Below are 27,319 nucleotides of genomic sequence, written 5' to 3' on the forward strand. Positions count from 1 at the left end.
GCTTTGTAACGTCTCCACATCTGTTAGCTACTTTCAAGACAAACCAGAAAGCAACTCCAAACCTCTGACTGTAGAGTATATTTAAATTAGCAATATTAACCACGTGACACTGAGTTCTGTGAAACCACTCTTACTCACAAAATAGACACCCAGTTATTTTGACAGAATGGAAGCTAGCTGAAATTCATAGACTTAAGAGTGGTAACATGAACTGCCACAGAGAGAGCTGAGTATATATAAAATACCTAAGATCAATTAAGGTCTATTACAAATAGCATCCATTAACCTGTGATCTGTCAGATCTGTGCATCAGTAACGCTGTGTGGATGTAAGCAAGGACAGAATTTGTCCCACTTGGCCCCATTGCTGTGTAGTACAACCAAAAGGTCAGCTTCAGCATTCATGCATTCAACACCAGCAAACTCCATAGAGTGCTCACAGTGGCAGCAATTTCCCATTTTTGAAAGATCAGAGAAGCAAAAACTACTTGTGAATATGAGTGCTATAGTATTATCTGAAGTCACTGCCTTCTTTTCTTATATTTTTTTTTCCTTTTTAAAGAAACAGATATTGAAACTATCCCAGCTAATAATTTCATTCTGACACTTGAGTTTAAAAGGTTAAGTTACTATCTGAAGAAAGGTAATCTGACTGCCTTTCATAGCAGCCTGCAAGCTCTGCAATCTGCATAGAGAGGGGCATTTGTCATCATTAGCTGAGCAGTGACAGCTGGCACCTAGGGTGTCCCAGATTTAAGAAGTGGCAAAGGCACTCTTTTGCCTTAAGTTGCCATCAAGTATAGCATGTTTCATAAGGAGCAATATTTTCTTCTTGTTATAGGGCATGAAATAACAGCAGTGAATGCATCTGTATTTTTTTCATCATGGAGAACTGGCTGATATACAATTAGCAGCTGCCTTTAGACAGCAAGACACCAGTTTATTCTGTGAGCAAATATCCAATTCATGTCACTTGAAAATAACAACAATTGGCTTAAAATTAGGGCCATATATTTTCCTTCAGAGATATTTCAGACTGATTGATTTGTAGATTTTATTCATGGACATGACAAATAGGGAATAAAACACAGTTTTTAAATACAGGTATACTACTGTCACTCCAAGCTAGGAATGCCTAATTGCTTTAAACAGACAGGTTATTAGATATAGGGAAAAAACAACCTAATGCAGTATATTAATGCCCTGAAAAAATACCTGATGGGGTGCTATTTTAATAGCAGATTTAGAAACTTAAAAGTATATTCTCATAGTGTATTTAATAGCTAAATCTGATGAATTTTTTTTCAAAACAGTTCCATGAAATTCTGCAAATGTATTCATATTTAAGTGTGTATTTAATAAATGGAATGGGTTAGAAATCTATGAAAAAAGTTGTTTTCATACCACCACCAATAATTAAATCTATGAAAGACTGAATAAATGGTTTATAAACACTAAGAGATCCTGACTTGGTTGTTTTTACAAAAACAAAATACAAAACTAAAAATTAATATACCTTGACATGAAACAAACAAACAAACAAAAAACCCATCAAAACAACCAACACAAACCAAATAAAATTTTAAAAAGCAAACACGAAAAAGCTCTCATTTCTCCAGTCTCTAAAGTTTGGAAACATAATCCATAATGCTAGATTTTGCATTATTATGTAAAATAGTTTTTCACAAATAAAACTAATTTTTGTGTTAATGTAAAATCTATGCAAATACATGCAGTCATTTATCAGGGAAGCTGACAAGCATTCCATATTGGAGAGGGAAAATGAAACTGCCTCAAGAATAGAGGCAATTAATTATTTCTGTATTTTCTCTTCCTCTGTCTTGAGGCACAGAAGTTATCCATCCAGTTAAAACAGCAAATGAAATAAAGAGATTTTTTTTTTTATTTAAACACATATGGCTTTTGCCTGCAATACTGATCACCACAAGGTCTACAGATGCCCGTGGCTAAATTGTACACTGGCAGATGCACACAAGGGAAAACTGTGTTAATGCAGCGTGGTGAACAAAACAAATGAAGAACTGAATTTTGGGGGGTGGGGATAGAGAGGACTTTTTTTACCATGTTGAGATACAGTTTGCCTACAAAGGGTGGATTAGGTTAGCCATAGATTTTGCCTAAAAAGTTTCTTCCTATCCCCTATGTCAAAAATCTGAATATACATACAGAAGAAAACATTCACGTAGATGCTTGCAGTTTTCTAATGCACAGATTATAAATAATGGGCTTGCAAAGATAAATGGTTACATTATTTCATCTTTACAATTAAGGACTAATAATACATAATGAATGTACTCACAGAATATAATGAGAAAACTGTTGTCCAACATACTTGCTGTCATTTTTTACCTATTTAAAGAAGCAATGTCTTGAAGTGTAGGTGAAAATGGCAAGCATTACGGCACAGCCCAGCATATGCCATATACTCATCTAAGCTTCAGAGGTCTAGTAAGAATTCTACACTTAATAATTGTTCCTTTTGATGAGGTTATTTAAAAAAAAATAAATTAAAATTGAAGTCAGTTTATTCCTGGAAATAATTTGCAGAAGAAAACAAGAAATAGAAATGATAAATATTTCTGTTTCTGAAAATAAGATAGAACCATGTTGATCATAGTAATTTCTCTCTTAGTAGGCCTGTACACACTGCATAACCCCTTTAAAATCGGTATTAACCTAAATCCTGTAAAACCCCACAATTTTGCCCCTGAAAGTTTCCCTTAATTTTCCAAAATAATTATTTTGTATCAACTAAAACAGTAAATAAATAAGATTCATAAATGTGAAGTCATAAAGATATCTCCTTTGCCTCATCTAAAACTACAGAGTTATACAAGACAACACTGTCACTACCCTAACAGCTACACTGTAAATTTTTATCTTCTTTTCAATGGCACTAATATATCATAAATGGTAACCTTCTAAAAGGCAAAATCTATTTAAACTATCAAGAAAAATTGATAGTAATATTCCTTTCAGATAATCAGCTATTTCCACAAGCTAATATTTCTCTTTCAACAGTTTGATTGGATATTTATGAAAATACAAGATTACATGTTATTTCTATAGCCTTTCTCATTTCAGGGACATCAGCAGTATGTCACAAAGGATCCACTTCTTTATATTCTGTCCTAGAGCTGGCCTAAAAGCTGGCAGAGAAAAGTAGGAAGGACAGTAGGTGATGTAGGTTAAATTTTCAAATTCAAGTAAGAAAGCAACTGGAGTGATTGCTGCTCTTAATAGGAGGCTCAAATTTCTCCTAGATAAAATATTGTGTTCTACAGTGTTCCACTAGTAAAAAAAAAAAATTAAAGTTCAGAGTGGTAGTGGGAAAATATTTTAAAGGCCAAAAGATCTAAGTGTCATATTTTTCCTGAGAAGATTGCACCTCTTCTTCCTTAAATAATAAGTTGGTTGACTGTTTCTATTACAGTTATAGTTAGGATATTTTTAGGAACAATAAGTATTCTTTGTGAATAGGTTGCTTTTTTTTAAGACTGCTAAAAAATTCTGTAGCTTTAGGGAGTTTAGAAATAGTCCTGAATATGTGAAAGTAGATGAAAAAAATGGAGATTCTGAAAACATAATCTTTCATTTGTTTCTCTGAATAACCTCACCCTCCTCAGAAGCATTTTAGAGTGTATTGTGGAGGGGGCATTTTTGTGAGAGCATGTCGTTAAACTATGGACAAAACAGCAAAGTCCTTTCTCAAGAAGCTATTTTAACACTATGGCTAAAGCACAACGAAATTAATAGGGAAGTGCTGCTTAACAGAAGTGTAGATATTTGAGCCAAAAATATATTTCCTCACCAACGCATGCATTTGATACATTAGATATTTTAGAGGCTCACTGTATCTCATCCTCTTCAAATGTTAACCTCCAAGTGTTTTGGCCCTGGTCCTGCCCATGATGTCAAGGATGCTTTTAGACTTCACAGAGAAGTGCATGGGCAGTTATTTGCAGGATCAGGGCCTTCATAAGGTTCAACGAAACATATTAATCACTTACAACCAACTCACTCAACTCCTCCCTTCACTGTTATTTGGAAAGAAAATATTGGAGAGCTATACACTACATTAAAACTAGAAGTCTGCATTGAAATATGTTTGGTATGTCCTTTCATAGCTAAATCTAGATGAAATGAGTTACACAGGTAATTTACCATATTTATGTAATTGTAAAGAGAGAGGGCAAAATTTCATTTTGAGTTGGAGGGACGTAAGATGCCCAAAGTATTGGCAGCATGAAAATTAGCAATAAACACATAATATGACCAAATGTATACAAAGGAATTGTGCTTACTTATAACTTCCTATTGGCCAGTGTTCCAATGTGTTAAGCAATGTGTTCTGCTAATTATCTTCAGCAGCTACCAACAAGATGATGTAGTTTTGTATGTTAGTCAGTATGAAACCAGCTTACAGAAAAGAATCAGCCACAAAAATAAGTATGTTCAAGACATACCACCCTCCCATTTTGACTGGGCTTATAAGATGTTGAGTTACTGCTAAGACATAGCATGTTGTGTGATGCCATAATTTATACAATGACACATTTCAAATGCTCCCATACTTCAATTCAACTTACATTTTCTAACACTCTAGTCCTCTCTCATATTCCAGGGTTAAAGTTACTGAGGGAAAAGATTAGTTTAGATATGAAGTCTTCAGAAGCTGCTCATCCAACACATAAAGCTTTATCTTCAAGGGCAACGTTCAGTATTTTCAGCTACTTAATCATATACAGCAATAGGAAGTAAATGAGAGTTCTGCAGTGTTGGATGGCCCACTACAGATGTAGTAGATTAAAAGGCACTAATCCCCACTGATTCCACACTCCTCAAGCAGTTCAGCAAAAAAAAAGAACATTCTCCAAGATGGAGATCTTTGAAAAATAACCAAAATAAACCCAATGTAGGACTACTTAAATAAAATGCTGTACTATAAGGAATGTCTGGATTTGGAGAAGCTGACGGGTAAGTGAACCAAATGAATAATTCAATGTCTTCTATTCCTGCTTACATATTTCTGCAGTTCTAGACAAAATCACAGTTGTGCAAGCTCCATGTTTACTTTTGAGATGCAACATTTTAGAGAAAACAAATCAATTACTGTATTTTCCCTTAACAGATTGCAGATTAGAGGAATTTAAAGCATTAACAGCTCATCCATATGACCTAGGATGACCAAGTCCAACAGTAATACAAACTCTCTTCATGCTTTTCTTTAATTTTTAATAGGAACCAAATACATACACATTAAGTTTCACACTAATGCTAATTGTGTACTGTGAAAGAGACTATGTCATAATTTCGCAAAAAAAAATTTTAAAAATTGACGAGAACTGCTCACAACAGAGGAAAAATGCTTGTGTACCAAAATATGCAGAACTTGATACCCACGAGTCTTAGCAATTAATTGTATTAATTTATTACTATTGAAATATTGAAAACATTATGATAACTTACATTTGAACTTTTCATTTGTTCCTAAATTTGAAAGTGAGGCAAAAAGTAACTTACAAAATAAGAATACAGAAAATTGAAAGTACTGTCAACTCCTATCACACACAAAAAAAAGATGCTGCCTATTTTTTAAAATGTGACACATATAGCAAACCCAGCACAAATATCTGTCTTTAGTTTTCTTACTTGAAAAAAAAAAAAAAAAAAGTGAATTTATTGTTGCTGGCAGGATGATATAGATGAAATAACCAGAAAGAATTGAGGGGGGAAGGGGAGAAAGAGGAGCCAAGAAATCACATACATTCAATGAGCCTTCAAACTTACTTCAGCAGTAGGGATAAATAATTTAATCAACTCAGCTTCATTTTTTTTCTTCCTACCTCCCTAGTGCAATTGGCAGATATTAAAAAATAAAACTTTAAAATTCATGAGCAGTTGTGTGTGGAAGAACTATCACTATATAATAAGAAATATAAAGTGATATCCATGCAAGCCCTTTGTGTAGATATGCATCTGCAAGTGCATTTTTACTCACACTTTTCACCAAATGAAAAAGAAATAATTGGTTAAATGTATATGTATGGCATTTTTTCCTTTTTTTTTTTTTTTTTTCCAAATTGCAATTTGGGGATGTGGGCCAATACAAGGATTTTCAACACCATTTGGCATCTTGGCTAACATAAGCACTGTATGACAAGGCAATGTAGTTTGAAAGATTTGATTTAACAAGCAGAGCTCAACAAATACTGTTATAGCACCCCTTAATTAAGGGAAATATCTGGAAAACAGCAATTTGGTAAAAGTCACCAATATCATACAGTACCATTATGATGACAAATGATCAATCATAATTTTAATGAGGTGACTTTAATCCACATTTTCTAAAACAACCTAATACTCAATAAACCCAGTAGAAATAAAATTCATCGCTGAAAAGGTGTTCCTTTTGTAGTTTACCAAGGACGCATTAAAAACTACAGAGAAAAATTAACTGAAGTGGTCAGATGCTTTGAAAAATATCTATTTTTTATATCATATATAGTAATATAGATAATAATATTCAACGTCCAAACCAAACTGACTTCTTGTCATAGTAAACGATTGGATCACTTCAACAATCACATTTCAGTGGGGTCCGTGATGCCTAAATATACAAATTTTTAAACTATTAAATGTTTGGTGTGTGAAACGAAATGCTGGAGTGGAGTTAATAGCAACCATCAGTGTTAAACATCACCTAATCAAGCCTAAATCTATTATTTCTCATAGCCATCGAGATAAAATAAATACGTATAACCTTGCATTACTTGGTATCATAGCTTAATCTCAGCACAACACATTGAAAACTCTGATTTAGTATCTAAGATGTAATTTTTGTTTAAATTAATTTTGCCGCGTCATGAATGTTATGACTTCTGACAGCTTAAAGGTACGACCTTTCCACTTTTGCCTTTGGCAACTGGAATTGCCAAGCTAAAACCCAGGGGGCAAAAATAAACAAAACCTGGCCCGGAACATCCCCATCGCTAACGCGCAGCTCTGAGGCTCCGGCATCTCTGGGAAGTTGAGAGGTGCCCCCACCGCAGGAAAGGGCTGTTCCCTCGGCGGAAAGGGAGGAACGGACAACCTTTTGTCCGTCTGCTGTAACTTTCGGTTTTACCGGCGCTGGTCTGTGACCCTGTGGGAAAGGTGCTCTTTGACATTTCCGTCCCAAAGAAGCCGCCCCCGACACGCAGTGCCGGCGGGTTGGAGCCGCACGGCTCCGGGAGCAGCGGCCGCTGCCCGGGGCGGGAGCCGGGGCCGGACTGGGGCCGCCGTGGGCCTTCCCCCGCACCAGTCGGTGCCCGGGACCCGCCCGCCGGAGTTGGTCCCAACTTGACCGCTTCTCCTTCCTGTGCACAGCCCAGCGGTGCCCTGCTGCGGCCAGGGCCGCCCCGGCTCTGAGGGCACGGCGCCACCGGCATCGCCCCCGGCCCCGAGGGGAGGGCTGGGTGGTGCCGGGCCCCATCCCGGGGCAGTGGGGCGGGATGTGCCGGGCCGGGGAGAAGCCTCTCCTTCCCCGCCCGCCGCCGGGGCCGGTGGCCGTGCCGCCGAGCCTGCTCTGCGTGCGCCGGCCCCGCGGAAGGGGGAAGAGGGAAGAGGGCCGACCTTCCCCCCGCCGCCGAGCAGGTTGCCCGCGCAGCCGGAGCGGGCGGGAGGCGCCCGCCCGTGCCCTCGGAGCCAGCCCGAACTCCTGGAGCTCCCGCTCCGGGAAGGCTGGCGCAGCCGGCCCTCGCAGCCCGCAGAGCCGCGGCCGCGCACGCCTCCGCCCCGCGGGGGAGGAGAGAGGGAGGGAGGCGGCAGCCCCGGGCCCGGCGGCAGCGCTGCTCGGCGGCGGCTCGGGAGGCACCGGGACCGGGCGCTCTGTGCAGCGGCCGCCGCCTGTCCCGCGGCCGGGGGGAGACACGCGTGTCCCGCCCGGCGCCTGGACGGGAAACTAAGCGGAGGAGGGAGGCAGCCCGGGAGGAAACTGCCTCCTCTCCGCCCCGAACAGCGAGAAAGTGGTCGCCCTTCTCCCGGCGGCCAAGGGCTGCGGCCGAGAAGAGGTAAGCTGCTTCGGGACCACCGGTCACCTGCACTTTTTCAGCGACAGCCCAAGCCCGGCTCAATCACGAGCGGGAAAGGATTCCGGTCGGCTTCCTCCTCGGAGCGGCACGGGAACACCCATATAACCGCTAGACCGAGGGAGCCAAGGGCACAGTCACAAATTCTCCGCTATGTGCAATAAAGTTGGTCGTATTCGTACGCTGAATAAATATCGTGAAATGTTCTTTGTGATATGACTTCTCCTCAGCGATTGATGTGCCCGTGACCGTTACTTTAGGAAAAGGTAATCGGTCAGTAGTTTAAAGATTCCAAGAGATCAAAAGCTTTGGCGTTTTTTTTTTTTTCCTTATATATAGAAATATAAAATTTAGGGCTCTCTTGAAGTGAAGCTCAGTAAATGCTATGAAGCAGAAGAGCTTACCACTCCAGCTTATTTGCAAATAAATGTCCCGATTACCAACACTTAAAGTACCGAAGGCGAAATTTGCTAATTACACATCAGACAGGCGAAACCCCAAACTGTCAGACAAGCAAGCCAGCATGTTTGTAGTCGCTAGCGTGCCTCCCGTGTGCACATTTACTAAGCGCAGCTTGCTAGCACATCTCGCTGTACGATAAATCCTCCAGGTTTGAAATTAATAGGGAGTTATAGTGCGTCTAGAAAAGCAGCCGAACATCCACTCCTCACAGCATATCGGAGAGCAATACAGAATATAAAAACGACGCTGAGAATTGGCAAAGGAGATTTACCGTCTGTATCTGCTACTTGATTTTTGGAAGGAACGTGAAAAAGACCTGACATATATGTTTAGCGATTGATTATCCCTTCATAAGGTACAAATACAAAAAGCAAGGCAGAGACAATGCCGAAAATGCATTAAAGCTCAAAATCGATTAGAGCCCGTCAGGAGATCCTTTAAAACAATACAAATCGTGGACTTCTGAGCAATATTTTATTCCAAAAAACACTAAATTTGCCGTGAATCCGCTGCCTTGTTCACTGGCCGGTTCACGAGAGAAAAAAAAAAAATTCCAAACCTACATCTTGCTTGCAGTTACAGACAACTATCGGGAGGAAAAGGAGAGCGTGATGTGACGCCGAGTGGGGGTTAATGAATTTACGCCTGTGCTCCCTGCCGGAGCGAGCCCGTCTGTAGCTCCCTAGTTGATGGATGCCCATTAATACACCTGCATTCGCGTCCCGACCATGAGGAGGCACGCAGGGATTCAGTACGAAGCGGCACAGTTTTGCCAAGTCCTCTCCAAACGTCAGTACCCTTCAAGTTACACCCAAAGGAGGGCGATTTCTCTTGATTTCCGAGTGTACAGAGGACCGGGACGGCTTTCTAGCCAGTAGCCTTCTACCTTTCTATATGTGCCTGCGTGTGCGTGTGTGTGTGCGTGTGGCTGTGTATACATATCTATCTCCTAGAGAGGGATTAATTAGCGGGTTTGAGCTGAAAGAGGCTGCAGTGACGAGCCCAGTGGCGATTGGCCGCCCGCCTGCCTGGCCCTGCCTTTATAATTTCCACACGAGTGCATCTGGGCTCTTATACAAACCAACAGCCAGCTTCTTCTGACATACACACACGGCACTTTTTTTCCACCATCTGATTAACCGCCCTGCATACACACGGTGATTACTACGGGAAAACATAAATAAATACGAAGAGGTTTTATTATTTTGACTACTGGAACCCTCGCTGTGTCTCAGTGCAACTTTTGTTTTTTCTTGCTGCTGGGAAAGGTGCTGCTCTCGATGCTTTCCTCTCACTCACGGACCCTTTAAAAAAAGGGGAAGGAAAAATATCGCCCCCTCCAGTCCCCCGCCCGCTCCCCCCCCTTCACTCCCCCGCCACACACACTTCAAGACGGCTGATCTAAAAAAGCAGGAAGAGAGCATCTGAGGAGCAGCAGCCCCGGCGCATTTTGAAAAACATTTGTTACATTTCAGAGTGCGGCAGCCCGTTTCTCCTCTGAAGTTGGCTCCAGCCATAGCAGCCGCATTGGATCCCACAGCCTATTGCGAGACTCCGGTATACAATCCGGATCTCTGCCCCAACATGATCGCGGCCCAGGCCAAGCTGGTGTATCATTTGAATAAATACTACAATGAGAAATGCCAAGCCAGGAAAGCTGCAATCGCCAAAACAATCCGAGAAGTCTGCAAAGTGGTATCGGACGTGCTGAAGGAGGTGGAGGTGCAGGAGCCTCGCTTCATCAGTTCCTTGAACGAGATGGACAATCGCTACGAGGGGCTGGAAGTCATCTCCCCCACGGAGTTTGAAGTCGTGCTGTATCTGAACCAAATGGGGGTTTTCAACTTCGTGGACGACGGCTCCTTGCCGGGCTGCGCTGTGTTAAAGTTAAGCGACGGGCGCAAGAGGAGCATGTCCCTCTGGGTGGAGTTCATCACGGCATCTGGCTACCTCTCCGCTCGCAAAATCCGGTCCAGATTCCAGACTCTGGTGGCTCAAGCCGTGGATAAGTGCAGTTACAGAGACGTGGTAAAGATGGTGGCGGACACCAGCGAAGTGAAGCTGAGGATCAGGGATCGGTACGTCGTGCAGATCACTCCAGCGTTCAAGTGCACGGGGATCTGGCCGCGGAGTGCTGCACACTGGCCGCTTCCCCACATCCCCTGGCCGGGACCCAACCGGGTGGCGGAGGTCAAGGCGGAAGGCTTCAACCTCTTGTCCAAGGAGTGCCACTCTCTGGCCGGCAAGCAGAGCTCGGCCGAGAGCGATGCCTGGGTGCTGCAGTTCGCGGAAGCTGAGAACAGACTGCAGATGGGCGGCTGCAGGAAGAAATGCCTCTCCATCCTCAAAACCTTACGGGACCGTCACCTGGAGCTGCCGGGCCAGCCCCTGAATAATTACCACATGAAAACTCTGGTTTCCTACGAATGCGAAAAGCATCCCCGCGAATCGGACTGGGACGAGTCGTGCCTGGGGGACCGGCTCAACGGGATTTTACTGCAGCTCATCTCGTGCCTCCAGTGCAGGAGGTGCCCGCACTATTTCTTGCCCAACTTAGACCTCTTTCAGGGCAAACCTCACTCGGCCCTGGAAAACGCGGCCAAACAAACGTGGCGACTGGCTAGGGAAATACTTACCAACCCGAAAAGTTTGGAGAAACTTTAGAGGGCAACTATAACACCGGCCTAACCGATAAATCTGCTAATTTCCCGATGAAGTTTAAGATGCCTGTTTGAAAAGTCATATATTTCCACTTGGCAATGCAAATAATATTCTCTTTTAAAAAGGAATATAGCTTAGGCTCTTCACAAAGAAAAGCAAATGAGAACAGCAAGCATCCTTCCTCTTCGTCACAATTTTGTAGTTCCTCGTGGGGGAAAAACAAAAAGAAAGAAAAAAAAAAAAAAAAAAGAAGCAAAAAAGGAAAGTGTGCTACCTGGAAAGGAAAATTGGCCGTAATTTGATTGTGACCATTCTGCCTAAATACGGTACTAACTAATGTACCTTTTAATTTGTATCAAATATTGTGATCTCACATTGTCTTTGAAATTGTGGATGTTGGTGTTTTGTGATTTGGTGAGCAGAAGTTAAATTGCCATTTTGGATACTTAAAGGACATTTTCTGCTAAAAAGAAGATACCATTTAAAAAGGTAGATTTTATCACGGTACTTTTGTTAAATGTCTTTTGAAGTGTCTGAACTTAACAAGTTTACATTTTTCGTTTCATATATATTGCTTGTTCTATTTCTAACATTCCATAAATATACTTGAAATGTTATTTAAATATATTCAAAAGAAATTTGGATTCTGCTTATATAATAACGCTTGAATATTGGAATTATATATTTGAAAATGCACTTGAAATACACTGGATAATTACTTTTTGTGATTTAGATTTTAATTTCTGTTGCTGATTTATTTAATTACAAGCTAATAAATGAAGTAAAATGCATATGGGTAAGTGTTTCAATATCGGATCAAGTTTTCCACTTGAAAAACCAGAGGCAGCTGTGTTTTTTAGATTTTGCCTTTCTGTGGATAGTTGCTTAAATCCTGTAAAGCAAAAAACTTAAAGGCAGAGTCCTGACTTTGCATTTTGAATAGTTTTATCGAATAGGGAAGTATTGGTTGTACAAACATTGAAATTTAGCTCCAGATCACCATCAGCAACTGTCAGACACCAGCGTACTTATTAATACAGTTACACTTTTTCAGCCGTCAGGAAAGAAGTCTGTTTTGAAGGGTTTATTATACGGTGCTGTTGTGTTTCTGCTGGCTTTTGAACAAAGCTGAGGAAACACAACGTATCTGTGAAGCAGTGTTTTGAGTAAGCGGTGATCATGATAAAACTGGCAATTTGGTGCAGGTACTAATAAAGGAGAAAATAAAATTTATAGGTGAGAGCCAGCCCCAATAAAGTGAACAACAATATTACTTCTGACCTACAAATCCGTTACAAATGTGACAAGATTGCCAGTTCCACTCCCAGAAATCAAAACCCTCAGCTTCCAGGGCTTTCAGAGGGAATAACATCTGCGTGCTTACAAAACTGCACTCAATCCAAAGCTGCCCGTCTGTACTGCCTGGTCCCTCTCAGGATGCATTTCTTTAAAATGGCTTTAAAATCAAAACGCGAATTAACACCGCACATTTTGACTAGGGTCCTAACAGTCAACAAGTGCTGAAAGGGCCGATCTCCTTCCTGTGTGACACCCACTAGCAACTACTTCCAGCGGGTGCACTTTAGCGAAACTGTTATACCCAGAGCTTCTGATAGAAACTTGTTACCCCAGCACTGTGAAGAAAGTTCCGAGTTTGACAAATTGTTTGCCAAAGAGAAATCACTACATTGCAAACGTATTCAGACGAGGAGTTTTCTAGGAAATTATTTATAATATTTCTGCACTAAAAACCCCCAAACCCCAAGGTCTTTGTAAAAGTACCTCTCCTATTTCCTCTTTTCCAACATTTTCCAGAGCAATAGCAAAGAAATAAAGCAAGAGCGATAAGAATAAAAAGACATGCAGACGAGAGGAGAGCCCTGTTAGACACGTCCCTTCCGTCTGCCCCTTCCTCCCCCGCGTGGCATCCCCCGCGCCGTTCCCGCGGGGAGAAAGCCACGCAAAGGTTTCCGCTCAAGTCACGCACCCCTCCCTGCTCTGTTGCGGCTGAGCTGGAGGTTTTCACGGAAGGGAGGGGGAAGGGGGGGCGGCGCTGGGGAACTGGTAGTAGTAAATGACTTCAGGGGGGAAAAAAAAAAAAACAAAAACAGAGCTTTCCCAGGAACCAAGTCTTCGGTACATGTCTATTTTCCCCCCTCCCCCATTTTCTTTTTTCCCCCAGAAAACAAGCATTAACTTTCATTTCAGCAATTTCAAGGTGTTTACAAAATGCGCCGTATTTTCTTACGTGGAAAATAACGTTTTTGTAATAACGGGATAACCTCGGAAGGCGTGAAACCCTCCACTGTGTCTCGGGAAGGCTGCGGGCTAGGACTGCTGCTCCCTCCAGGGATTTCAGAGCAATTGGCTTAACTACTAAATCTGACCACGTTCATACAAAGGCACCGCGCGAAAGGCTGCTGGAAAACGCGTACGCTGCCGTAATAGAGGATTTAACATCATTAATACATTGCGCTTTTTTGCTCTTTTTTTTTTTTTTTTTTTTTTTTTTTTTTTTTTTTTAATGCAGCGAAAGGCGGCAGACAGGAGCAGAGTTTGGAATGAGGGGGCGGCCCCGGCGCACGTGTGCCGGGACCGGGGACCGGGACCCGTCCGCAGCACTCACCTTGGGGTCGATCTTCTTGAAGGCCGAGTCATCCTCATCCACCTCGAAGTAGATCTCTGTGGTGGTGATGGAGAGCGTCCCCTTGGCCACCACCACGGGGGCGATGAGCTGTGCCGGCGTGCTGAGGACCACGGGGCCTGCAAGGCAAGGGCAGCGGCGTCAGGTTGGAGGCGCCCGGCCGGCCCATCCCCGGTGGCCCTTCCCTCCGCCGAGCCAGCGCCCGGCGAGCCCCCTCGTAAACCCAGTTTGTAAACGCCGTGTTCATTCCCCTCCTGCCCGCGGCCAGCGCTTTGAACTCCGCGGCCTGGGCACAAGCGAGTTTGTGAGCTCCGGGGTTGCAAGATAAATCACAGCAGCGAAATTCAGAGGGGTTAGAGTGAAAAATAGCTGCCTCTCAGAAGAAGGTCCCCTCTCTTTTCATGCCCTTTTGCTCCTCGTTAACGCTATCACTGTTTATGTGCGATAGCGGCGGCTCGTTCCACACCGCTTCGATCTGGCAGCCCGGGGTCCCTGCGGCGGCCGAGCCCGGCCGGGGGCGCAGGGCAGGGCAGCCCGCAGCCCCTGCCCGCCACACTGGCCCTGCGAGGCCTGGGGCCATTATTTTTAAGTCTGGATCCAGACCTCAATTCGGACAAGTAACGCCAAATACCGGGGGGTGCGGGGGGTGTTGTTTAAGTTGTTTGGAGTGTTTTGTTTTTTTTTTTTTCCTTTTCCCACATATTTCAATCCCCACGCACACAAAAGCTAGCATCGTTAAATACATTTACGACAAGGTAATTTTTGTTTCAACTCGCTGCCGCTTATCCTTTTAAAATTACTGTAACAATACTTCGCTCAAATATATTCCTTGGCGAGACGCGTTCACGGGCATTGAAAAGATGGGATGGGGAAAACCTCTTGTAAAAGGCAGCCTTCTCCACATAAATTGTTAGATTTTAGCTCAGGAAAACAAAACCCAAAACAACCCTTCTTTAATCCAAAAGACAAGAGGATCGCTTTTCCACCATCTTATCTTCAATATCAAGGCAATCTGCTATTAAAGCTGACAGCGGCCGTGTTTAGGAAGCTTACTTGCTTCGAAGAAAATATATATAAAATATTCTTCTAGATTTAACCATGAAAGCCTGTAGGATAATTTGTATATACATACATAAACACACAGAGCCACATGCATGTCCAAGCACACATCTGACGCATAAATAATAAAACTCCAGTATTGGGAAGCTGAGTACAGCACCTGACTGATGCACCTTTTAGAAACTGGCAAACTGACCATCTCAGGAGGTACTAAACAGTGGTTGTTTTATGCAGCTAAAAAATCTCGTTTGCAATAAGGGGACGCCTGCTCAGAGGGCAGAGAGACGTGAGCCTCCCGCTGCCTTCCCCGGCCGCTCGCCCCTCCAGCAGCGCCGTGCCGGTGCTGGCGCGGCCGAGCCGAGGCCGGGGCTGCGGCTCACACCGGGGCCAACGCCTCGGATGCGCCCTCTCCTCCTCCTCCAGCACTGCCTGCACACTTCACTACCAGCTCTTGCAAGCAGCACTTCAAATTACTCACTTAGCCCAAATTACTCCTGTATCGGGCGCATCTAACTGTCATGTTGTTAATGCTTTACTTTACTGTAACACCCAATTTGAGCCCTTATTGCACAATATTTTGTCATTTACGTTGCAAAATAAATAAAGAGGAAGGCAGGGATTGCTGTGCGTACAGGGGGAAGCTAAACCGCACCGTTTCAGTGACAGCTTTCAGCAGCCCAGCGTGGCGGACGGGATAATATTGATACAAACTCTATTTTCTTTCATTTTATTGTTTTCCATCTCCTAATAAACCGAGGTAGCCTCTTGACCCCAGTCAGCTGATCGGAATCACATGCGCCGGGCTTGCCTTGCTGCTCTCCCAGTCTCGCCTCCATCTTCTCTCCCTCGGCGGTGGGAAAGAAGCCGATCCGAGCCGGGGAAGCCCGGCTGGAGGCTCCAAAGGGCAGAGTGATCGATCCGAAACGCCGCTTTAAAGCCTCATCAATCTTCATCTAGGTTGCTCAAGTAATTACGCCCGATTCTCTTGTACGATTACAAGTGGATTTGGGTTTCTATTCCCCAGGCCCCCTTTCTTTGTGTTTACAGAAGGGGGGTCTGGGCTGCCGGCGGTTCCCTGCCCTGCGGAAGCACTTGCCCTCTCAAGCAGAGGGCTCTACCCCTCCTCTGTCCCTTCTCGGGCACACTTGGCCCGGCGCAGGGTGGTGGGCTCCCGGGCCTTTGTGCGGGGAGAAAAGCGCCTTCGAAAGACGCGTCCTGGAAACGACCCGGTATTCTATCACTTTAAGGAGGCGTTTGTGGGCTTTGCTGAATCCCAGAAGGAAGAACATCAATTTAATCCAATTACCTCTTTTCCCTGGTGTTGTGTGGCTAAAATAAAAATAAAGCCACCGCTATTTAATGGCCAAAAGGCCAAACCCTATAATCTGCCATTCAGACGAAGACAATGGAGCGCCTTGGTTAGCGGGTGATGTGCCCTCGCGGACTGGAGCAGGGGGCAGAGCTGCAAAAGCAGGGGTGAACGTGGAGGGAGGGAAAGGGAACAGTCACTTCTTAGCCCATTCCAGAAGGCAGGGCAACCCGGGGATTTCTGGCTTTCTACTCCTCCCGAGAAAAGGCTCCGAGCTCCCTCCCAGACTGGTACCTTGGCATCTGCCCTGCCTTCTACTCAAATGACACCCTAGATTTGTTGCAAGGTAAACATGTCAGAGAGATCAGTAAGGACAAGGAATAAGCATTATCGTACTTTCCAGGTGAGAAAAGGTTTTCTTGTGTTTTTTGTTTAGGGAAAAAAAAAAACCACACACACACACACACACACACACACACAAAACCCCAAAAACAAACAAACAAAAAAATACCACAAAAACACCACCAAAAAACAAAAAACACAAAACCCAAACGAACAAAGGGGAAAAAACCCCCCCAAAAACCATAAAGCAAAATAAATAGCAGTCACTATATGGCATTTCAGGAAAGGGGATGTTCAAACTAAGTTTAAAAATATCTTTACAGACTTCTTTTCTTAAAGCACAAAATGTAAAAAAAAAAAAAAAAAAAATCGGCATTAGCACTGTTTCATTTTTACACTTGTCCTTTGGAAATCTCCAATTACAACTTGCAATTCCATAGCATGTTTAAGGAGCACTGAGTCTTTTTGTTGTAGCCTTCAGGGAGCAAGCCAGCCACTGAGAGAATACGAAATTAATCCACTACAGCTATATAGAGAGAGGATTATGTTTTAATCCCCTTTGGGATAGTCTCTGGATTTTAAGGATCCGATATTAAAATGTTTACATAGAGCATAATCAAAATAGCGCAGATTTTCCATATGGCACCGAGCTATCGGGAAGCTTTGGGTCTCCTTCTCAAACCCAATTGATAATCTAATAAAACAAAAGCTGAGCACACCTGAGCCAAGAGCCGCGGGACGGGCTCATTCTCATTCGGGAAGGATAACGAGCTTCGTCTCCAGCCTCCGCCCGGCCTCTCGGCGGTGGCGAGCTGCGCTTTTCCAGGGGATGTAAATATTCATTTCCAGCGCGGCTGCGGCCCCGGAGAAGGCCGGGGCTGGGGCTGTGCTGCCCGGGGGAGAGGCAGCCGGAGCAGCGGCACCCGGGGATGCTGCGGGGCGCTCGCAGAGCAGCGCAGGAGCCGCGGGCGGCAGCGCGGGCGCTTCCCTTCCCGCTCCGGGGGAAAGCCAACCTGCGGCTGCCTCGCTTCTCCCAACAAGCTGGCGTTTGTGGAGAGGACCCGTGCCGAGGGTGCTTGTCAGCTCTTGGGACTCTAAGCAAAAGCCTCGCTCTTTAAGTATCGTTCTGTTGCCTCTTCCACACCTCTCCGAAGCTATCGGGCCCACCGCAGAGAAAGGCAGCGACCTACCAGAGAAGTTCTGGCCTTAAAACGAGTCCAGAAATCACTTCAGACACACAGGTCTAGCAATCTGTTCAAATGCTGATTTTTCCCTTTTGCCTGATCCCTGTGGTCAGCATATGTGAATTACATTTCTAAAATAAACTCTACCACACATCTACCTTTTACAATAATATTTTCTTTCCAAAAGTAAATAATTGTGAAATTAGAAGGTCCCAGTGAATAAAAGCAGAATGTAACTTCCCTGCTCCCCTGTGTAATTTTTGTCAAACAGAGACTTCATTCCCTGCTCTTATAACTTAGCTCTTGTATTTTTCAAGTTCAAGTAAAGCAAATCAAGCCAAATGAAAAGTTCTATTAGGTTTAAAAGTTTGTTATCTGCTAATGGAATATCAGTAAAATTGCACCTCTTAAGGAAAGCTGCTAAAGAGTGATATTTTGAACTTATTATTTAAAATATTGTCATAAACTCATTTTTTTGCTGTAAGAGCTAAACATGTGCTATATTCATGAGCCTGAAAATTTCACTGGAGGTATATCTGCTAAGAACATTGGGTTCAGTTACTCCTAAGGAGGGTAAGGTACATGCTTTTATCTGCTGAATTATGAAAAAAAGACATTTACCTGCTGCAGGCCTAGAAATCTAACTTTTAAAATAAAATTTTGGTGATTACCCATAAACAATAAAGTATTAGCTGGGAAAAGTACTTTGGAAACATATCCAATCAGCTCAACCAATTTAATTTTACAACCTGATGGTAATTACTCTGAAAAAAATGGTGGATGTTCGCATACTTAATTTTTAACTGATACTGGTTTAAAAGAAAAAACACATAGATCGTTTTTCATATACATATATTCAATATAGATTAACTGAAACCAATACTTTTACTATGTGAAATAGTTTGCATAAATTAAATTTTGTAATTTGATATGGCACAAACAAGAATTTTAGATATTTAAGAATAATAACTAAAAATCACTCACAAGATATCTGAAATAAGACAACTGAAATTTTCTCAACACTTTAACTGTAAAACCAGGTGTATCTGTCACAGTTGTATTTGAAATGTATAAAAATCCTTATACGTAAAAAATCCTTATACGTAAAAAACCCAGATGTAATACATGCACAAGCACACAAAAACTGCAGTTTCTTGAAATAAAAGTCACATAGCATGGAAGTAGAAAGAGGTATAGGTACCAGAATCCTTTGGGAAAAGCTCTTTAGTATGAAAAATATTTCAACCAATTAACATCTAATATAATACATGCAGTGCCAAGTAAACAAGGTAACATTCCTAAACAATTCACAGAAATTAGTCTATTTTTGCTCCCATTGTCATCATAAATTAATTCAATATACCCTTTAAAAAGATTTCTGCAGTAAATATATTGAACTTACATGAGGATGGCTGCCCCCAATTTGTTCTCCACTATAGCAAATACTTGAAAGCAGTAACTTCACTCAAGCCAAGGCCCTTATAGAAATGTACATAGACAGCTCCCTTTATACACCACTTTCAACCGTTTCATTAAAGATAATTTGCACAAATTTTTAAATGCAAAAACCAGAATCTAAGTCTAAATATTACTATAATCTTGGTTTTCTCTTCCACCACTGAATAATATCCCAAATTCATTTCCCCTGTTTTCAGAGATATCCAAGCTTATTTTGTTGGTTTTTTACTCCTGCACAATCATATGTTTCATATTGTGAGAGAGGGATTGACTTTTTTTGTTTGTTTAAATGTCATAGCCAGTGTGGATAGCCCCTGATATTCAAGATTTTCCCTACTTTTCCCCCCTTTCCTCCATAAAGCACATAACACTACTACTACCAACATCAAAGATCAACTTAAATGGTCTTTTTCAACAACAATGACTAAACAATTGCAGCAATTCAATTCTTTTAAGTGGTTGCCATAACAGCAAGCAAATGTGTTTGATTAAAAAGAAAATGTAAATAAAAACAATCTTGCCTCTTATAATTGTGAATAAAATAATAAGAAAGAATTACATAGTTCTGATGAGATTATGAAAATAGTTGCTTGAGAAGAAAAAAAGTAATTTTATCTCAAACATGTACATACCTATATATTTGAATTAAGTGACATATGCACCTTCACAGGTAAATTATTATTGTTTTAATTCTATACCTTCCTGGTCTAATAATACTTCTTCCTGACAGAAAACGTGCCTCCCAATATTCTTGGCAATAACTATTTCTTTATATTGTTCCAAGTGTGATAGAAAGCAACCACTCAATAGAACAGTTACAGAATATGCAAAGACAAACCCAACATGAAACCAGTCAGTCTTACTGAACCACTGAAGGTCCCATGGAACAATTAGCTGCGTATCTGACAGCCCAAAGTAACTCAGAAACACATTTGCTCCCTTTTACCAGTAAAGTCAGATTTGCTCTGTGGCACACATGAGAACTTGTGATTATGCCGACATTCTGAATGGCTTGCATGGCTTTAGCATTTTTCCAGGATGTGTCTAAGTGCCAACCTGCCAGACGATCAGGTATTAATAAGAGTCAAGACTCCCTTTAATGATTTACACCTGGCAAGAAATATAAATATTTGGGATAGGGACCTCACTACCGCAATGCACACATTTGCCACTTCAAAATTAGATTCATACAGCGTGCTCTGCCTGAAGCTATACCTTGGAAGGACTGAGTAAATTAAGATGGTTTAGAAACTTAAGAACTTGATTGTTAAGCAGTGCATCCAGATGTTAGTGTTCTGCACTGATGCAGTAGGACCTGCACTAGCTCCCTCCTCATTCTCAGGTAAAACTTAAGATATTTTTTCAACCTAGAAAACCTTAAGTGATGCTGAACACACACAAGTAACAATTTTTCTCTCTGGGAGAATCACTATAGCTAGCTAATTAATCAAAAAGTAACAGAAAAAAAATACACCTTAGAAAAGCATATTTAATGTTCAAAAGAATAACATGTTTAATTTTCATTTAAAGAAGAAAGGAGAAAGCAGAGAGCACAGCCTGCTATAATAGTATACCACTGAAACAGGAACTCGAGTTAACGAGTCAGGAACACAAGGGATCAAATCCCATCTGCCAGTCTGAGCAAACCAGATTTGACAGGTATCTTATACAGTCCAGTTTGTGTACCTTGTCATGCCCATAGGGTTCAATTGATTAGAAATTTAAGGAAATAAGCCCTTCAGCTTTCATTCCTTCCAGTCTCCTTCCTATTATGGAAAAGCTCTTCAGATAAACTGTAAGTCTTGTATTTCTTGAGACCAGAGTGAACAGAAATATTATGTTCAGATAGCTCATGATATTTTAAAGTTCACTTATATAGATAGTAACTCCTATATCTGTGTGGAAATAAAGACATAGGCTATTGGATCAGCATATAACTTGACAGGTATATTTGGAAAAATCACTTGAGATGCAACAGTTGTTAAATTCAAAATTTTCTGAAAATATGAGTATCTCTAAACCACACCAGAGCCAGCTTTAGTGCAACTGTGCCCACTAGTTGGCTGCATGTATTGCATAACCACAGTTAGGGTAATTCAGAAGACTCTTCCACAAATATCCTCTGGCACCTATTGAAAGGAGAAGTGATGTGGCAGGCTCTGTCATTCAGCCTTTTTTCTTTAACAACCTGATTCCACTGCTGGAATTTTATTGCTTCTTAGGTCATTACTCTTGTTTAAAAGTTTGTTAAAAATGGCTTCCCGCTTCAGAAATTACAAAGATAGAGACTAACAGGATGTTTACATAAACCTTGTTTCTTTAGAAAGTCAAGCTAAATGCATTGGATGAGGCTGCCTCTGGTACAATTTCTGATCAATTAAACCAAGATTAACCAAAATATCTTCTTTGCTGATCTTCTAATTGGCTTCAGAGAAAAAAAAGAAAGGCAAAAAGTCCTGTCCAATAGTCAATGAAAGTGCTTAGTTTAACCATAGATACTGTCAATACAGTTCTGAATACATTCCTTCAACTAATCTATGGTGAGTCAGTTCCAGTATGTTCCTATGAAGAATAAATGGATTTTTGCTTGGGAACAAATTGCATAGTGAAGATGAAATAAGATACAAAATGGTGAAGTTTCCTTATGTCTAGGCCTGTCTTTCCACAGTCTCCTATATATCAGGTAGCACATCAGCTTGACCTTTGATGAATTAACCAGTTCCATCCAGGCTGTGGCATGTCAGGAAATGGATGACGCTACAGACCTGTGAAGTCATAGGCTCCAATGTAGTCTAATTCTGCAGCCTTAGAAACTTCAAATAAAGAGCTTTGCAAGGTATGGAAAAATAAATTAAATAAATAGACTGGTATCGGTGGACAGTACCATGAAGCACTGTCAGAGCCACTCATAAATACAGTCCAACAGAGTTTGAACTGATTTAATTTTAAAGCTTGGAAAGCAAGAAATCTGGTCGCCATTTTAAAAGCTGAAGGTGCTCAAACTTAGAGTTGCTGTACTAAGGTACAAAAAAAAGAGTTCTTCAAAGCTGTGCTTAGGAGCCCTATCATATGTGATTGACAACCACCTTATAAAATATTAAGATATTTTGGATAGTAATATGGAAAAAATTATTAGAATAAACATTGAGTTTTCTAAAAATAGTATGCTATAGAAACTGTGGGCTTTTTTCTTTTTCAGTGTGAAAGCCAACTACATATCAAAAGTATAATTGTTTTCAGTTTATGCCTGAATCTATACTCCAAATTAAACTCATACAAATATGTTTTTCTTTTTATACTTAGACTTGAGGATCAACATCTGAATACATAATAAACAGAAACTACGGAAATCTAGCTGAATTAAATTTCCATGTTTGGAAGTAAAAGGCTTATGTGGTTACGTATGTATCATAGAATGGGAAACGGAATCACTCTTCTTCCACATTCCTGTCACTTTCCCAGACAAGCAACTGCCCCAGTGAAACTCCTATCTTGAATGCTAATTTGAAATAATAATGAAGTTTGAAAGGAAAAAAAAAAAAAAAGCTACTTTGTAGTGCATGCTGAATTCAGTGAAGAGTTTCCACTGGGAAGCTTGAAAAACTAGGAGAAATATTGAGACTTTTTTGTATTTTCTATTGAAACTTTTATATTTGTAACTTAATGGACTTATTTGTGTGTGCACATAGATATACATACTTTCTTAAAGGAAAAACGCATAAAGTATGGCAAAGCTTAAGGTACCTTAGCCACCTCCAGACAGAGAGAAAAAGAAAGTGAGAGTGTAAGAGAGAGAAGAGAGACAAAATGGGAAGGAAAGAAAGAAAGAAAGGAAGAAGGAAGGAAGCTAATAATGACTACCTCTGGCTCTGGAATACACTTCCAAGCAGAGTTAGAGGCTGAGAGAGAACAAGCTGTTAGAGGCTGAGAGAGAACTATTAGGAAACACCACTGTGTACTTGCTACAGTATTTGCTGAGTTTCCCTTATGGTTGTTGCTTTCTGCTCTCTGGGCCACTCCAGGCCATCAGAGCCACTGGCATGTGGATGGCAACTGCTGCAGGAGAAGGAGAGAATGTGATGGACAACAGGGCTCTCCAACCCCATGGGAGAGAACACACCAGGGCAGGAGGAGAAGAGTTGGAGAGAGAAGATGAGATCACCCTTGGAACTGTTGTGCTTTGTTCTCCAGAGGGAGAAGGATGAAGAGGATACCTTTCTTCTACCCCTAAATGACCCGAGTAGGCTGTGGTCTCACCATTGAAGACAATAGCAATGCTATTTGGTCCTTTCTTTCAATGCATTACTCTAACAGATAATGCAACAAAAAACTTCTCTGTTGGCCTCAAATACATTATTTTTATATGCCCAAAAAATCTAATAATTTGAAAATCTGCCTTCTCAGTAGAGGCTCAAGTTTGTGGTGTTTTTTTTTTTTTAAAAAAATTAAAATCTACTGTTTGTCTACCTGTTTAGTCTGTTAACAAAAACAATAGAAATAATACTACATAAATTGTTAACATTTTGAAAATGGCAACAGAAGAAAACTCAAGAAAAGATGGTCCTCCTTTACTTTTTAGGCGTAAGTAAGAAAAAGTTTCAAATAGCTTTGCTTACCAGAGATTGTCTACACTGGTCAACTCTTGTAAAGAAAATTCCTTGTCTGACTTTGGTCAAAAGTTTTGAGTTACCATGACTCAAAATGTACATGTATAAATTTTAAATACATATTATACATCTGAAGATGAGTCAAAATATATGTTTTCTATTAAAAAAATACTTATTTTGCAATTTTTTTTTGTGGCTTTAGGTGCAGTTCCTTGATGTGTTACTGGTTTTATTGCTGCATCTGGTCCTATGCAAGACTTCAACATAGTTTCAGAAACGTAAATGAGCTGTTTGTTAAAACCTGAAATAGAAAATTTCCCTGTGGGCTAAATAATTTATCTTTTTAAATTTTTCTTTTTGCACTGCTATACAGCTTTAATTGTAACTCTATGTAGTACAACTTTTGGCACTATTCCAATTCCCTCTAATGACATCATCTAAAATTTTTCACTTGGAAATTGGTCAAAATTATGATGATTTCAGTTAGTTTTTCTGAAATGAGACAAAAGTCTTATATTGCATAGGCCACAAAACAGATGTTGATAATGTTTGTCTGGACTTCAAACAGATGACCTGGAAGTGAAAGGTCTTATATCTCATTAATAATAATACAAGCTGTCAAATCCCCCTGACCCAGTGTGTTCCTTAGCACAGGGCATTAAGTCAATACACTCAGCACACTCCCAAGAAGTCTGGAGAGAAAGCTTTTCACATTTAGTCCTCAGGCCAATGTAGACTCGCTACTCATACTGGCTCAGACAGAAGATCAGCTCTTGTTTATCAGTAATAGCGCTGCTTTCTAGAAATACTTCTACAATGAAGTTCAAAGTTGCTAAAAGTTATGGCAGGGCTGGGATGCTGCATCTGTATCAAAATTCCTGGCCCATTTCTATGGGGGGGAAGCTTCTTCCACCTCAAGGCAGATGTCCAAGAAGAAGGGAAGATTCTGTACTGAAGTTTATGATACAGTAAGACTAAAATTCATTAAAGGCAGTTAGTGGCTTTCCTCATGTTTATTTGGATGAGTTGCTCAATCTGCTCATATAATGGAGTGAATAACATTTATTTATTCTTGCAAGAGTGTTGTGAGGCTGTAATTCACCGTGGCTGATGAGGAAGTCAGCTTCTGAGTTGATTGAGCCCATGCACGTAACCAGATGCCTGCCAAAGCCCTTTGTCTTCCTAAAATAACTCAAACCATCATATCCTCCTATTTTTATTTCCTTTCTTTCTTTCTAGAGAATACTCTTTTAGAGAGTACCAAAAGATTCCATCAAGCATCCCTTGCTTGGCTGGGGTATATTTGCTGCTGTCACCAGCTCCATGACAAAATAGATGAAATGTGCTCCAGTTAAGAACATGTATCTTTCAAAAATGTCAAGGCTAAATTCTGCTCTCAAGTGCACACAAACAAGTCTCAGCAAGTGAAATGCATCTTCACAACAAAGAAAAGAGAACATCTTCCTAAAATATAGAATTCATAAAACCTGAGTAGATCAACATTTATTTTATTTTTTTAATGACCTATTTTAATGCAAGATCAATGCTCTAAAATAAAACTCCAACCCAAACAACAAACTTTGTTAAAAGAAAACTGCATATCTACTAGATCTACTACCTTATGTCCCTGTAAAAATGCAAGCTTATAATATTAGAACACACCCACATATTTTTCATTTTGAAACAATCACCTACTAAGCAGGAGACAAATTCTTAGCAAATTTACATTCTTAAAATCTTAAGAGAAAAGGTAAGTATTTAAGAGTCCTACTTCAGCATTAGGAAGTATCAATGGAAAAGGACAAGAGTTAGTAATATCAAGTCACTACAGCATTACCCAGAGATTCACAATATATTAGGAAATTGTTAAAATTGACTGGGCTATCTCAATCATTAGTTCTAACAGAGATGTGACTTGCCTCTTGAAGTGAACAGTCTGGGAAGAAAAGGAGCTAAAACTGAAACAGAAACATGTAAAATATTTTAATGCATATATGCTAAAACAAGAACAACGTCTTTCACTGACTCATACTGTAAGACAGTTCCAATACTGCTTTTGTAAAAAATTGTGATGCAAACTTGTAAGTCATAATCCTAAGACCATAATAACAAGGAATCAGATTTTCATATTTTATTAAAATGTTACTTAATATAATGAAATTTGACCAACTTCAATTGCAACATATGGAATACTAAGATTATATAATAAAATATTCAGACTATAATTATTTAAAAATTCTCCATACCATATGCAATTTATCAAAGCAAACTTTACATTGATTTGTGCCACATGGTTGATGAAAAACTATAAAGAGTCTCTGGAACAAAAGATATGTACAAGTAACTTTGTAGGAACAGTCTCAATCTGTTTCAAACTTCCCTTTTTTTCAGTTTTAAGTTCACAAATCAAAATATTGTATTATTTATATCCTCTTAGTTAAAAACTTTCTAAAACCAAAGGCCTAATCTGTTTAAAATGTGCCTAAGTTTCATGGAATAAACAATGCTAAATTGTTTTAGTTAAGTGTGGACAATCTTAAATCAATTGAAACCTGGTTTATAAAGATTTTGTTTAATTTCTATCTCTTACTGAGACAATCCAAATCGTTGTAAATCAGGTTTGAATTGATTTAAGCTTTAAAGTTAAATTGGAGGCATATCTGAATATAGAAATTCCTATGTGTCATTTCACTGTGAGCAGTAACTAGATATAAATGATGCTGTGCTATACCATAACAAGATAAATCTCAAAGATTTCCAGATCATGTATATCAAATGTACATAACTTTAGAATTAGACAAGAACAGACAGTGTGGCTTTATTGGGACCTGCTCTTCAGAGCCGTCAGAGATTGTTCAAGCCTACTTAAGCAAAACCCACACCTTCTTTGCCTACTGCTTTTCTTGATTTCAGTTATTGGACTCAAGTTTCAGAACCAAATTCTATATACTGAAAACTGGGAAAAACAGTGATATCACTGTATGGAAAATCATACAAAATCAGCAGCTAAAGAGAGGACATCATGGGATTCAGTTTTTTTTACCAATGTAAAATTTACAGAAGACATGTATGATACTGTGTGTCATCATTAACTCTCAACATCAGCTCCAAAGATGAGTGAGAGTTGAATAGCAAAGGCTGCAGTTAATCTAATGGTAAAACTGAGATAGTGGAGTGTGGGCTCTTGTTGAGAAGCTCACATGTTTTGGTACCATATGGCACCATTATCACATCACCTCACCACACTTGGAAGCAGTTTGCTTGCTCTGTTAGCATTGATAGAGAACACAAGGGCATCCTGTCAATATTTCAAAAGCGTTTTTTTTTTTTTCTTAATTATTATTTCTGCTTTTGCAATACTGACAATATCACCCAGTGTTACAAACAGTAAAAGCAAAGGAATAGAATGACTGTGCCATGTCTTGAGGAAGCAGGGGTTACCCTCCAGCAGCAACCTTGAGTAAAAGGATAAATTGCACATTAATTCTTAAGGACACATTGAAA

The 27,319-nt window shown here is 40.7% G+C and overlaps 2 protein-coding genes across 16 annotated transcripts in view; one reads left to right on the forward strand and one right to left on the reverse strand.

Annotated features, from left to right (window-relative positions):
* NBEA (neurobeachin) overlaps window positions 1–27,319 on the reverse strand; it is a 457,966-nt gene that overhangs the window by 137,465 nt on the left and 293,182 nt on the right. For 8 of the 15 annotated variants that reach the window (XM_041719826.2, XM_041719812.2, XM_030274226.4 and 5 more), the window contains one exon: window positions 13,839–13,975. In XM_041719826.2, the coding sequence (XP_041575760.2) occupies window positions 13,839–13,975 (137 nt within the window). Of the gene's footprint in view, window positions 1–13,838; window positions 13,976–25,734; window positions 25,774–27,319 lie in introns of all 15 variants that reach the window. The other 7 variants (XM_041719807.2, XM_030274207.4, XM_030274161.4 and 4 more) reach the window with 1 other exon arrangement.
* On the forward strand, window positions 10,035–12,003 carry MAB21L1 (mab-21 like 1). The gene has a single exon (XM_002195955.7). The coding sequence runs from the start codon at window positions 10,136–10,138 to the stop codon at window positions 11,213–11,215; it is 1,080 nt and encodes a 359-aa protein (XP_002195991.1). The 5' UTR covers window positions 10,035–10,135; the 3' UTR covers window positions 11,216–12,003.

The sequence above is a fragment of the Taeniopygia guttata genome, chromosome 1, assembly GCF_048771995.1.
Source record: "Taeniopygia guttata chromosome 1, bTaeGut7.mat, whole genome shotgun sequence".
Classification (NCBI taxonomy): Eukaryota; Metazoa; Chordata; class Aves; order Passeriformes; family Estrildidae; genus Taeniopygia; species Taeniopygia guttata.

Coding starts and splice junctions, on each gene's coding strand:
- MAB21L1 (XM_002195955.7), top strand. CDS start 10,136: ATGATCGCGGCCCAGGCCAAGCTGGTGTATCATTTGAATAAATACTAC.